The 13,480-nt window shown below is 42.8% G+C and overlaps 2 protein-coding genes across 2 annotated transcripts in view; one reads left to right on the plus strand and one right to left on the minus strand.

The window, feature by feature from the left end:
• Positions 1-1,006: 1,006 nt before the first annotated feature.
• LOC117546383 (tripartite motif-containing protein 16-like) lies at positions 1,007-3,391 on the minus strand. Its single transcript, XM_034216594.1, has one exon. It carries the CDS (start codon positions 3,215-3,217, stop codon positions 1,544-1,546), a length of 1,674 nt encoding a protein of 557 aa, XP_034072485.1. The 5' UTR covers positions 3,218-3,391; the 3' UTR covers positions 1,007-1,543.
• A 359-nt stretch (positions 3,392-3,750) lies between these two features.
• The window catches only part of LOC117546388 (histone deacetylase 8), a 36,164-nt gene continuing 26,434 nt past the window's right edge, over positions 3,751-13,480 (plus strand). Inside the window, exons 1-9 of the mRNA XM_034216598.1 lie at positions 3,751-3,972; positions 4,063-4,115; positions 4,678-4,808; positions 6,156-6,297; positions 6,481-6,593; positions 7,286-7,363; positions 7,453-7,561; positions 11,812-11,984; positions 12,869-12,963. Coding sequence (XP_034072489.1) covers positions 3,859-3,972; positions 4,063-4,115; positions 4,678-4,808; positions 6,156-6,297; positions 6,481-6,593; positions 7,286-7,363; positions 7,453-7,561; positions 11,812-11,984; positions 12,869-12,963 — 1,008 coding nt within the window. The 5' untranslated portion in view covers positions 3,751-3,858. The remainder of the gene's footprint in view (positions 3,973-4,062; positions 4,116-4,677; positions 4,809-6,155; positions 6,298-6,480; positions 6,594-7,285; positions 7,364-7,452; positions 7,562-11,811; positions 11,985-12,868; positions 12,964-13,480) is intronic.

Raw genomic sequence — 13,480 nt, forward strand, 5'->3', positions numbered from 1 at the left:
ATTTGATTTGATCTATGTTTCTGATCTAGGTTTGTAAATGAATACAAAATAAAAACACTGTTTTTAGCGTCCTCTAGCGAAAAGCAAGGACGTCATATATTTGCCTGCATTTTATAAACATACTTTAAACTTTAATAAACCTTATCAACCAAAGTCAATTGGAAACGAATGGTCGTGCCAAGCCTCGGCTCTGAAAGGATCGCTTTCTCTCATGTCAGGTTTTGTTATTTTTGTTGGCTTCAGTTTTTATTAAGTCCTCTTTTTGTTACGCTAGTTTTTCCTCCTTGTGAGCGCCTTTTGTTATTTCCACCACCTGCTCTGTTCAGAGGGATTACCTGACCTGTGGGAATAAATATACTTTTTTTATATTCAAGACTTTGTCTCTGTCGTGCGTTTGTGTTCATCAGTTTGTGTCGAGGTCCTGACATCATGCAAAGTACTTTGTTCTTTCTGACCGACATTTGAACTGAACTGACATGTTGGATATGGACCAATGAGGACAACACAAAAGGGACACGGATGTTCATGGAAGTTGGTTTACCTAAAGACTCAATAATATGCCTAATTTATACTAATCCCTGTCATTAAGCTGTAAGTTAAATCAGTGCACACAAATGCATACTTTGTGATTTCCTTTATTATTTTTGGAGTGATGTTCTCTTGTCACTGTCTTCAGCAATAAAGCAACACATGGTATGTTCTCTATGACTTCCCAAACTTTAACTCACCTATCGAGTGTTTTTGAGACGATGTGAAGCCTGGAAAGCTTTCTATCATTCCTATTTTATTCCTGCTTGATTGTTGTGGAATAACTCAGAAAATCACACACTTTGAAATATTGTCTTGAAATGTTTTCCTTTGCAAAAGAACCAGCATTTCACAAATAGGGTTGATTTCTCTACCTGTATATTTGTGTTACCAAAATATCTTAAAAACTCAATGATTGAAACTCAGTGAAAAAACAGACAAAAGTAATGTTTTAAATAATAGAAGTTTGCTGATAAAATGGTGACGACTCATCGATTTATTCATTTATTTGAACAGATTTGAACAGATACTTTTTATATTCCTAAAACGTGTTACAATGTAGAGACAGATGAATTTACCCTTGAAAAGATGATCAGCAAGCTATTTTTCACAAGTTTACATTTAAACTGTTCTCTTGCTTTTGCGCTCATATTAACAAAATAGAAGGGATTTGTATTATCAGAACTAGAGCACATAGAATGCAGTACAGACACCATTATGTGTCACACTAAATTATATGTTACATGTTATAAAGAATCCAAATACATTCGTCCTACATTTTTACATAATTACAGCCGTTTATATAAAATTAGACATTTTGTAAATGTTGGACTTTTCCAAACATTATGTCATGAAAATGTTGATAAAATATAACGTACAAATCACAACTTCAACAAACAAGATTGTTTTATCTAAATTAAAATAGAAATACAGACAAAAAATCAAACGGGGAAAATCCCAGTCCCAGCCGCGTTAGAGTCCGGACATATTGTAGTTGCTCTATTTAAACTTCCGCCTACTTCAGCTCACACAACTCCGCTGAGCTTCCAGAAGTGTTTAGAAGCAAAAACCCAGGATAGAGAGGCTGAGTGAAGGTGGTCTGCTCTCTGTGGAGGAGGGTCATGGTGTCAGACACGCTGTAGTAAGAGAGAGAACCTGCTCTGTGATCCAGGTACACTCCTATTCTGGAGGACGGAGGGCCTGAGACGGGAGTAGAAATACGTTGATGGTAGAATGTATATTTACCATCACTGTTACAATATAATGCCCAAGATTTGTTATTATATCCAAATACACATTCATCAAGTGTCCCAGTTCTGCTAATATCCTTGTATGCCACTGCTATAAAAGCTGTCCCGCTCCACTCCACCTCCCAGTAACAACGTCCAGTTAGACCCTCTGTACTCAGGACCTGCAGATAATCAACAAATCTGTCTGGGTGAGCAGAATATGGCTGATCTACTTCCATTCGTGTTGCTTTCCTGTTCCCGTCACTCAATGATAACTGCCTGTATGCTGTATTTGGATCCAATGTGATTTGACGAGAATATCTCCTGAATCCAGCTCTGGTTCTGGGCTCTGCTTGGGTCATTAAAACATCCACTCCAGTCACTGCCAGAGAGATGTTTTCCCACTCCTCAGTCACAACAGCCTGCAGTTTATCTCTGGTCTCTGACACCGCCGCGGTCACGTCCTCAAAGAAGCGCAGAGGACAGATATCAATGCTGGGTAAGTCTTCAGACTCACTCAGACGTGACAGTGAGGGGTAGTTGTTTAGGAAATGCAGGTGGTCCTCGGTGTGAGACAGCTGCAGCAGCTCAGCGTCTGTCCTCCGCAGCTCAGTGATCTCCTGCTGCAGCTTCTCCTCAACATCTTGAGTTTGACTCACTTGGGTTTTCTGCTGGGATCTGATCTTCTGCTTCACCTCAGAGCTTCTTTTCTCAATGAGATGAATGAGCTCAGTGAAGATCTTCTCACTGTCCCTCACTGCTTCATCAGCAGAGCGATTGATAGCCTCCACCCTCTGTTGAAGCGCCTTGACGTCCTTCTCTCTGTCCTGGGCTCTCTGTTGGACTTCTCCCCGGCTCACCCCGAGCTCCTTCTGCCTGTCAGCCCTCTCTGCTGCAGCGGAGACGGTGTCATGGCCTTTGTGGTCATCCATGGAGCAGAGATAACAGATGCTCTGCTGATCAGTGCGGCAGAAAATCTTCATCACCTCGTCGTGGCGAGAGCAGATGTTCTCCTGAAGCTTTGAGGTGGCTTCAACCAACTTGTGTTTCTTTAATGGAGCTACATCAAAGTGAGGTTGGAGGTGTTGCTCACAGAAAGAGGCCATACACACCAGACAGGACTTGAAGGCTTTCAGCTTCACCCCGTAGCAGCAATCACAGACCACATCTCCAGGTGTTGCAATGGAAAGATCAGGTGAAGCATCTTGAAGCCCTATTTTCTTCAGTTCCTCCACTAACTCTGCAAGCAAGGTATTTTTCACCAGGGCAGGCCTCGGTTTGAAGCTCTGCCTGCACTGTGGGCAGCTGTAGGTTTTCTCCTCATTCTCCTTACCCCAGCAGTCTTTAATACAGCTCATGCAATAACTATGCCCACAGGGAATAGTTACCGGATCCTTTAGAATATCCAGACAGATCGAACAGCTCAGTTTTTCCCGACCCAGACTCACTTGCTGCGCCATTTCTCCTCTACGACAGTGAATGTCAGTAAGTTTTACTTTCTGTTTCCTGATGTTGAATCACTGATCTACAACGTATGGGATTTTCAGTACTTACACGTCACCACGTGGTGCTTACACCCATCTTTAAACTGTCAGATCTGTGAAAGGGGAGGAACAACGTCTGAGCTGTGTAGACTTTGAGCAGGAGGAGCCTCGCATAGCCAGTAAATGAAGTCCACAGTGTGTGGGGAGGCGAAGTAACGCCAATCTAATTCCGGTCTATTAAACACTTTTAAAACCTAAGCATTACAAAAAGTGAAAAGACTACAAGAAATCCCAGAATGCTCCTCGTTCTACTTTAAAAAACGTCCGAACTCGGACCGTTGGATTCAAATTTCTGACCGTTAGGAAGAATTTCTCCCCTTTATTTGTTGCCAAAATTGTTAAAAACAGTACACATATTTAAATTGATAACAAATCATAATATAAATGCATATATATATATTTTTTAATCGTCAAATCTTTTTCTATCAGACCGGCAGTGGTGTTACACCGACTGTTGACGGTGTAACACCACACTGGAGAAGACGCTTGCATCCCTTCATTGTAAATTGTTTTTTAGCTCCATTTATTCTCCTTTGAATATCTTTAATTCATCGTAAATGAGTTGCAGCGGAGACAGCGATGATGACAGCAGTTGTAAGCGGAAGGTGGCTTATGTTTACAGCCCGGAATACATCCAGACTTGCGATAGTTTATCCAAAGTACCAAACAGGGTGAGTTACCTTGAAACGTTAGTTCACTGTGAGGCGTTTTACTCACTGGTTCTTTTCAATATTTCAATCTAATTCTCTGCTCATTTCCAGGCAAGTATGGTCCACTCACTGATAGAAGCCTACGGACTCCTTAAACACATGAGGTGAGTGAAGCTAATGTTGGTTTCTTAGTTTAACAGAGCTATTAAAACACATTTTAATAACAGAAATAGCATCACATAAGGTTGCTTTACAGACGAACAAGTATGTTTACCTAGGTGCTTCCTGTAGTGCTAACCTTTTAAAAGTACTCCTTAAAATCAAGTGGATGCTGATAAATAACTTTTAGTCAATGTCTTTGATTTACTATTTTGAAGCTGATCTTATTACTTCTTTTTAGGTGGAGCTAACTCATTGTAAAACGACCTCAGTCTTTTAAGGATTAAACTTTGCTGCCCTAACCACAACCCTTACAACCACATACGAGTCTATTCATCCTCCCACTAAATATCATGGGTGTTTTTGGAAAGAAAAATGTAGAAGCTTCTATAAAATTACACAAAACCTATAGCTGTAATCCAAATACTTCTTAAATATTGAATGGCTGTCTTACTTTTGGCTTTTTTGTCACTGGATTTTTATTGACAAAGACTTCCTCTGCCACTGTGTGCTTATACAACACTAAAGCATGCACCACTCATATTCTTTTCTTTCCCTTCCCCGCAGCGTCGTTAAACCTCAGGTAGCGACCATCGAGGACATGGCCAAGTTCCACACAGACTCTTACCTGGAGCATCTTCAGAAGATCAGCCAGGACGGAGACAACGACGACCCGCAGTCCGGAGACTACGGCCTGGGTGAGAAGAGCCACGAAGAGCCTTACACAATCCCATTTGTTATCAGAATCTGTTCATTCACTACAGACAGATTTATGGAAGCATTATGTGAAAAATAAAGGGTTTCAAGTGGAAACAAGTACTGCTATATGACTTTTTGAGAAGCGCTATGCAGTTCTGCTTTGTCGGCCACAGGGGGCACTATAACACAAGCTTCAAAAACAATAATAACAGCTTTATAAAGGGTAACTTTTCTTCTCAGTGCCTTAAACTAAAGTATAATCTTCATAGCAACTAACTGTCCTTTCACATTGTTTTTCTACTTTGCTTGAGATTGCAATACAGATAAAACACACCCTCACCTCAACTAACCTTTAATCGGGTTGGAATTATTTCAAAATCCCACCATGGTTTGTTGTTCTTGGAGCAGCCCATGCTTCTCTCAAGTTTACTTTTCTAACTCAGACCAATCCTCAAGTTCACCCTCCTTGTTTTCCTTTCCTTGACTCGTTCCCTAGCTGTCTCCCTCCTATTCGCCCCCATCCCTCATGGCTCCTCTTGATGTCCTCGACTGGTCCCTCGGTCGCTTCCTCCTTTTGTTTCTGCGCACCTCTCCCAGGTTCATCCTTCCGCCTTGATTGAGAAATGTCTCTCTGTCATTTATTTTACATCAGTCTTTTGTTTCCATCCATAATGTTGACTTACCTCCCTCATTTCTGTCTCCCTCCTTTCCTATTATCTCACCCATGTCTGTTTTATCTAATTTCTCATTCTCCTCTGTTTCCCATTTCTCCATCTAACTGTACTTCCTTATTATTTTAATTCCCAGCCCTTCAAAAAGATAAATCAACTGAAGATCTAGAAACAAATACATATATTTATTTATTGTTTATTACATTGTGACTGCTCTAATGAATACTAACTGAATTGCATATTTTGATCATAAAAACCTGATTTCTGTTGCAAAACACTGCTAAAAATGACATATAATAAAACTCAAAAGAAAAAGCAATAAAAGACACAAATAAATAAAAGGAAACAGGAGGGAAACAGAAGAAGTGATTTACATTTAAAAACCTGTCTTTTTTAAAGGATAAAAATGATCTTGTTGCCAAATTACTCCAGCAATTATCTTTTAAGTCAACATGTCAATGTATCCTCGGGCAAGATACTTAACCCTGAGTTGCTCCCGATGGCCAACGGTGTGTGAATGTTAGGTCCTAGAGTAAGGTACACTGCTCTGTATGAATGGGTGAATGACATGTAGTATGTAAAGCGCTTTGAGGGGTCGTAGAGACTGGAGAAAGCGCTATATAAGTACAGTCCATTTACCATTTAACTTTTGTTCATGTGTTTCTCTCTGTCCAGGTTACGACTGTCCCGTGGTGGAGGGGATTTATGACTACGCGGCAGCAGTAGGGGGCGCTACACTGACAGCAGCTCAGTGTCTGATGGACCAAAAGTGTGAAGTGTCTGTAAACTGGGCAGGAGGCTGGCACCACGCCAAGAAGTAAGTCTTCAGACAGGAAATATATGGACATTACTACATACAAGAGTCCTCATCAGTTCCTGTTACAGCCTGATGATGTCATGGTAACGTTCTGATGATGTCATGTTACAGCCTGAGGGGGGCGCTGCAGGAAAAGACTCTCAAAGCTCACAGGTTTATTTATTTCCCCCTCTGTCTCTCCAGGGATGAGGCGTCAGGTTTCTGTTACGTGAACGACGCTGTGCTGGGAATCCTCAAACTGAGGGAGAAGTACGAGAGGGTTCTGTATGTGGACGTGGATCTGCATCATGGAGACGGTACGCACTCTAACAACAAAGCAGAACTTAAATCGGTTTATGTATCATATTCATGATCAGGCAGAAATTCAGTGACACAAGTTCCCCTTTCTGAGAAACCTACAGCGATACCAGGTGAAGGTGAACAGGTTGAATCATATTATTATAACTTCAGCACCAGCAGCCAAACCTTTTGAACGGAGCAATGGAGCATTCATATCGTATTAAAGCTAATACACAACTGTTTGTGTTGTACATGTTATACAATGTGCACGTTTTAACAACTTAGGTTTAAATGGAGTATTCTGATTCTAACTAGGGATGCCAGCGATCATTCGATTTCTCATATTCGTTACATTCTCTATAATCGAAAATTATTTTTAAAAATCGATTTTATTTATATATATTTTTATTATTATTTATGTTTTTTTTCTGGCTTAGTTTCAACCAAAATATAGACTAATGCTAATAATAGTAATAGTATTAATAATTGTAAATGGCCATTGGTCTCACCACCAGTTTGTTTTACTGTAAACTTGGAGGAAGCCAGCAGCGCAGAGTGGGCGGCGAATAATCGATTAATATTCGCCAGGGCTGTCCGATTTTTCGAATTTGATCATGGTCAGTTTCTGGCATCCCTAATTCTAACTCTGATAAAGTACCCAGATATTACACATTTTCTGTCATTAATTATTCCCTCTCCTCTCTCTCAGGTGTGGAAGACGCCTTCAGCTTCACATCCAAAGTCATGACCATCTCGTTTCACAAGTTCTCCCCCGGCTTCTTCCCAGGTCCTTCCCCACAGACACTCACAATACATTTTAATAAGATAACCTGCATTGTGAGACAGTGTAAGATAAGTGTGTGTGTGTGTGTGTAGGTACGGGGGACCTGTGTGACACGGGGCTGGGTAAAGGACGATGGTACGCCGTGAACGTCCCGCTGGAGGACGGCATCAAGGACGACAGATACTACCAGATTTTTACCAGGTACACACACACACACACACACACACACACACACACACACACACACACACACACACACAAACAAAGATACGATATACTTTATTGTCCCCGTAAGGAAATTTGTTCTGGTCTCCGTGCTGCAGTTCCGCGTACATGTACATATACAAACATAGTGGACATTAAGAGACATACACATATACAGTCATACACCGTTTGAACAAACACAATACACAGCACATACACGCACATACTGACAATGGCGACCTATTGCACTACCCCTCATGGCCAACATTTAAGAAGTACATTTCATTACATTTGACTACATTTCATTTCAGGTGAATGTTAAGAAGCTTAGTGGACATAGGCAGGAATGAGTGCTTATAGCGGTTCAGCCTGCTCTTGGGAACCCTGATGCCCCGGCCACACGAGGACGAAAACGGTCGTTTGCGTTACTGTTTAGTGTCATATAGACCGTTCGGCCACACGAGGACGACCGCATACGGCACTAAACGACTGCGGAAACGATAACGGGTCCCAAGGTGGATAGAACGGCATACGCAACGCTCTGGGGGGTCCAACGGCTCCGTGTGTACGCCCTATACCAGGGGTGGCCAACCCGCGGCTCTCGAGCCGCATGTGGCTCTTTGCCTAGTTTCATGCGGCTCTTCAGTTCATATCGAATTGTATATGTGTGAGTTTGGGGGAGAGACACTGACTCCTGACTAGTGTTGCACGGTGTACCGATACTTGAAAGGTACCGCGATACCCTGCCGTTAAAAATGTTACGATTCCTCCGTTTCATTAGTATCGGTACTTTAAGAATGACGGGGGAAAGTACTCCGGTGAGAAAGCGCCGTTTTAATAAGAGCCGTGTGTGTTCAACGCTCTGCTTCCACTCCCTGCACTGCAGCCGTGCCTGCAGTCCCGCCCCTCTCAAGCACGCTCTAAGTCCCTCCCCTCTCAAGCACGCTCTAAGTCCCTCCCCTCTCAAGCACGCTCTAAGTCCCTCCCCTCTCTCGTGCACGCGCTAGCTGCCAGAGCATGTGAGAAAACAAGAAGCATGGCTGCAAGTGGGAGTGCAACTGCCGCTGCGCCTCGGCTTGTTGACAAAAAAGACGCCAGAAGCGAAATTTGGAAGTATTTGAGCGATATCTCTGACAGTGAGGGCAAGCCTACGGACACCACGAGGCCTGTCTGTGAGAAATGTATTAATTTGATTTAATAGGAAATCTTGTCATTTATTTTATTTATTGTTCTCATTGTTTAAAAGTGTGTGTTATGGTTATGGTTCTGGTGTGAAATAAAGCACAATAATTACATTTAAGACTGTTTTTTAAGAAAAGTATCGAAAAATAATCGGAATCGCAATTCTTGACTTGGTATCGAAACCAAAATGTTGGTATCGTGACAACACTAGCTACTCCTGACAGTTAAACCTGATATGTAGTAGGTCTGTTAAGTATTAACGTCATTTGGCCGGTCAAAGTTGTTTGGGCTCGGATAAAATCGCTCCGTTACTTTCGTCCCGTGTTACTTTCGTCCCGGCTCCCGGTGTGTATGTGTGGTGTCAGGTGCCTATGAGAGGATGACAGCGTGTCTCATTGTGATGTGGCCCAAGAGCCAATCACAATAATACCTGTGATGCAGTGAACCAATCACCTTTGAGGGGGGGAAACCTATCGTTGATTAAACACTATCCAGTGTTTCCCCTACCATTGTTTTGGAGGGGCGCTGCCCCCCGCCAACGGAGCCCCGCGCCCCCCCTGAAATTCAAGGTGTTTAAAAAATATATATAATTTTTTTTTTTAAATATATATAGCACCAAATTACAAATAATCTATAACTACTGTCACTTTTCACATTGAACATGTGCTCTTTTATTAAATAAACTAAACGCTTTCATTTCAAGTTGTGAGTTTAGTGTTTTTGACCCTAAGAAACACTGATGCATTAATCAATAACAATAATCCACAGCTCCTCTCTCTGCTCCAGAGGATTTAAAAAATATATATCCCAATGCCACAAAAATGCATCAGTGACGTGGTTGAAATCTTGTCTCCAGAAAACTAAAAAATGGAAACAAGCGGTATCAGTGACTGTGTGTTTGATGTGGCTCTTTGCAGTAACATAGAAACAATGTGGCTCTTAACCTCTGACTGGTTGGCCACCCCTGCCCTATACGATCATTTTCTGATAATGATGAGGCAATAGCCCCGCCTCTCCCCACCTCTGCTGCTCACCCCCTCGTCAAAGTAAACTGCACACTGAATTCAGATTATTTATCTTTCTCTCGATATGGACATAAACGCGAGTGAAGTCTAATCTGACAGGACGGAGACACCTCTCAAACTACCTAGTTATAAATATGTTTATTTTTACTGTCGGCCGGGTCACTCATTACTGGATCAGCTGCTGCATGAGACAGACACTGGCGCTGTCCGAAGAGAGGGAGGAAAAAGAGAGGCTCCGTGTATTTTATTATTATAATATATAGATTATTATTCATTTGTTTTAAAGCTCAATAAATAACAAAGAAGACCTTTGACCGGCACTTTTATAATTTTGTCGGAAGATTTAAACTTTAATACACGTTGACTGGCGAAAACTCTGCCCGGTTCCCTCGGCCCCCACCGCGGAGAATAAACAGAAGGGCAACCATGACAACCATGCTTCTTCGCTGCTTTTGTGGAGGAAGTTACAGCGCCACGTACAGGCTCCTGCTATGTACTGCAGCTTCTCCAGCGGTTGGAGCTAAACGGAGCGGTCTCGTGTGGACAGACACTATCCGGTGAATATTGGGTGTGGACGGAAGCTTTTTTGCGTTTGCGTTAATCCTATGCGTTTAGCCGTTTTCGTCCTCGTGTGGCCGGGGCATGAATCTTCTACCAGAAGGTAGGAGCTGGAATCCTGGGTGGAGTATGTGGGTGGGATCAGACACCATTTTGTTTGCCTGTCTGATAATGGACTGCTCGTATATGTTTTGGAGAGATGGGTGTTTTTTAACCCCCATAATTTTCCTAGCAGTCTGTACCAGGCGAGCGATCTGTGACTTTGACTGCACTGTCAAGTTACCGTACCAGGCAGTAATAGCATACCTAATGATGCTCTCCAATACTGCGTGATAGAACAGTAACATGAATTTCTGGTCGACTCCGAAAGCCCGGAGTCGACGCCGAAAGTACAATCGCTGTTGAAGTCTAGAGCACAGACCTTGAACATGCACCTTCCAACTGAGTGTATTATCTAGATGCACACCAAGGTACTTATAGGAGCTGACCTGAGTTATGGGTTCATTGTGGATAACCACCGGCCTAAGGTCACCCACTGCCTTTGGGTCCCACACCATCTCCTCAGTCTTCTTCACATTCAGCACTAGATGGCTAGAATCACACCACTGCACAAACCTCTCATTCAGAGTGATAAGCCGATGAACTGCTGCCTTTGTGCATTAAGCCAAGGATGGCTGTATCATCTGAACATTTGATGATATAATTATCCGGGCGGATTCTCGTACAGTCGTTTGTGTACAGTGTGAAGAGGACCGGGGAGCTCACACAACCCTGGGGGGCTCCTGTACTGGTCCGGGGCTCTGAGAGGGCATTGTTGACCCTGACATGCTGAGTGCGATTGGTTAAAAAAGAAAAATACCATTTCAAGATAAAAGGATTTATACTGATCTTTATCAGTTTTTGAAGCAAGATGTGAGGCTGCAGTGTGTTAAAAGCCGAGCTGAAATGCACACACACACACACACACACACACACACACACACACACACACACACACACAGAGTAAAGTATTAGGAATTCCCCCGTGCAGATCAGAAACAAATATAAAAGCACGTCTCCTCAAGGATCCCTTCAGAGTACTCCTATGTTCCCCACCCAGAGGTCAAAGGTCACGGCCAACGTATCAAGGACACTTCAGCAGGGGGATTTCTTCCTTAATCTAACTGAGGAATCATGGGATTTTGAAAAATGTAACTTCTCAATGCGGGAAAGAATGTGTTTTAGGAAAGTGAAGGATTATTTTAGCTAGTGGTTATTTCTGGCTGTCCCGAATACCATTTTTCGGGCTCGGGATATTCGGTAGTAATCAGCAGCGAATATTCGGCCCGCATGGGGGGGGTGCGTAGTAACACACACACAGACACACACACGGACACAGACACATACATATACACATGGACACACACACGAGAACAAGTAGGTGTTTAAACTCTGAAATGAGTCACTGGTTCCCGACATGTTTACCTCTCTGTCGTTCCCCAGCGTGATGCAGGAAGCGCGGGCGCAGTTCAACCCGGAGGCCATGGTCATGCAGCTGGGGGCCGACACCATGGCGGGGGACCCCATGTGTTCCTTCAACATGACCCCAGTGGGGGTGGGCAAGTGTCTGCAGCACGTCCTGCAGTGGCAGCTACCCACGCTGCTGCTGGGAGGAGGTACAACGCGTTTATTATCCTCACTGCTGCTGTGGGTTTTTGTCAGAATTGGAATCCGAAATACCTTTATTGGACCCACAAAGGGGAAACTTACAGTGTTGGAGAGAAACACACACACACACACACACACACACACACACACACACACACACACACACACACACCATGCTCTGTTCCAGGCCCTTCAGCCCTCGGCCAGATGATAGCTACTTTAGCTCTGACACAATGAAGCCATTTTCCTCAACTACAATCCCACCTCTCTTCCTCGCTCTGTGTCCTACATACTTTCCCTCCGTTATATCCTCCTCTCCTTCTTGTCATTCTCTTGATTTCACTCCAAAGCCATCCTCTCTTCATCCTTCACTTTGTGTGTGTGTGAGAGAAAGAGAGCGATGGAAACTTTTCTGACTTAATAATGTGTTTTGTGAGCTTGTGGTTCTTTTGGCTGTAAATCACTAGTTTTTACACAATACAATATTAAATTGATAAGGTATTCTGTCTCCCACGGTAACATTTAGAATCACTTGAAATCAGGGACTTGTTATTGATATTAGACGATATTGAGACGATGTCATATGCCCATTAAACACCATCAGTCACATTGATATAAACTCCTAAAAATCTACTTAAATCCACATACACTTTTATAACTGGACTCTTACTAACATTGACATGAAAAAACGTATATTATTTAGGAATTTCAAAAATAAGGACATGTCTTGAAGGTGATGTTTTGTTGTTAGCATCATGGGTTGTTGAATCGATATATCAATCCAAATCAATGGACAGTATCAACCCTATTATCGACTTGATTATCATAAGACTAGATCGATTTGAAATAAGTGTTTCAGGATCCTTTTTGCATGACTTATGTGCCTCTCCAGGAGGTTATAACCTGGCTAACACGGCCCGATGTTGGACCTACCTGACGGCCGCCGTGCTGGGAAAGACTCTCTCCTCCGAGATACCGGACCACGAGGTACGACAACACACACACACACAGTCACACATATTCCCACATGAGCACAATCACGCTCATTCATCGTACTGTCGCACAGAAGCCAACACACACACACGCATAAAAACCCCCACAAACACACCCTCTTGTGTTCACTGTCTGCTGAGTCACTCCAGCTAATCAAAGATGGCCGCCTGCTTCTCAATAAAGGGGTTTGTCTGCAGGTGACTCAGACGCAGTGTGTGTGAGGCAGAGAGAGAGAGAAGGGTTCGAGTGTTGACAGTTCCTCTCCGTCTGCCTCATCAAACAGCCTCTCCATCTCCTCTGGCATCAAGGGGGACTTTTATTGTGCCGTCGTTAAAGGGGAAATCTACACTTCAATTCACAATGTTGTTCATAAGAAGTACTCGGATCCTTTACTTGAATAAAAGTTGAGATACTTTATTCGGAAAATACTCTATTGCAAAGTAAAACTCCTAAAATCTAAATGTAACTTCTGTAAAAGTACAAAAGTAGTAGCATTGAGATATACTTCAAG

Source organism: Gymnodraco acuticeps, unplaced genomic scaffold (assembly GCF_902827175.1).
Source record: "Gymnodraco acuticeps unplaced genomic scaffold, fGymAcu1.1, whole genome shotgun sequence".
NCBI classification, from domain to species: Eukaryota; Metazoa; Chordata; class Actinopteri; order Perciformes; family Bathydraconidae; genus Gymnodraco; species Gymnodraco acuticeps.

Coding starts and splice junctions, on each gene's coding strand:
- LOC117546383 (XM_034216594.1), bottom strand. CDS start 3,217: ATGGCGCAGCAAGTGAGTCTGGGTCGGGAAAAACTGAGCTGTTCGATC.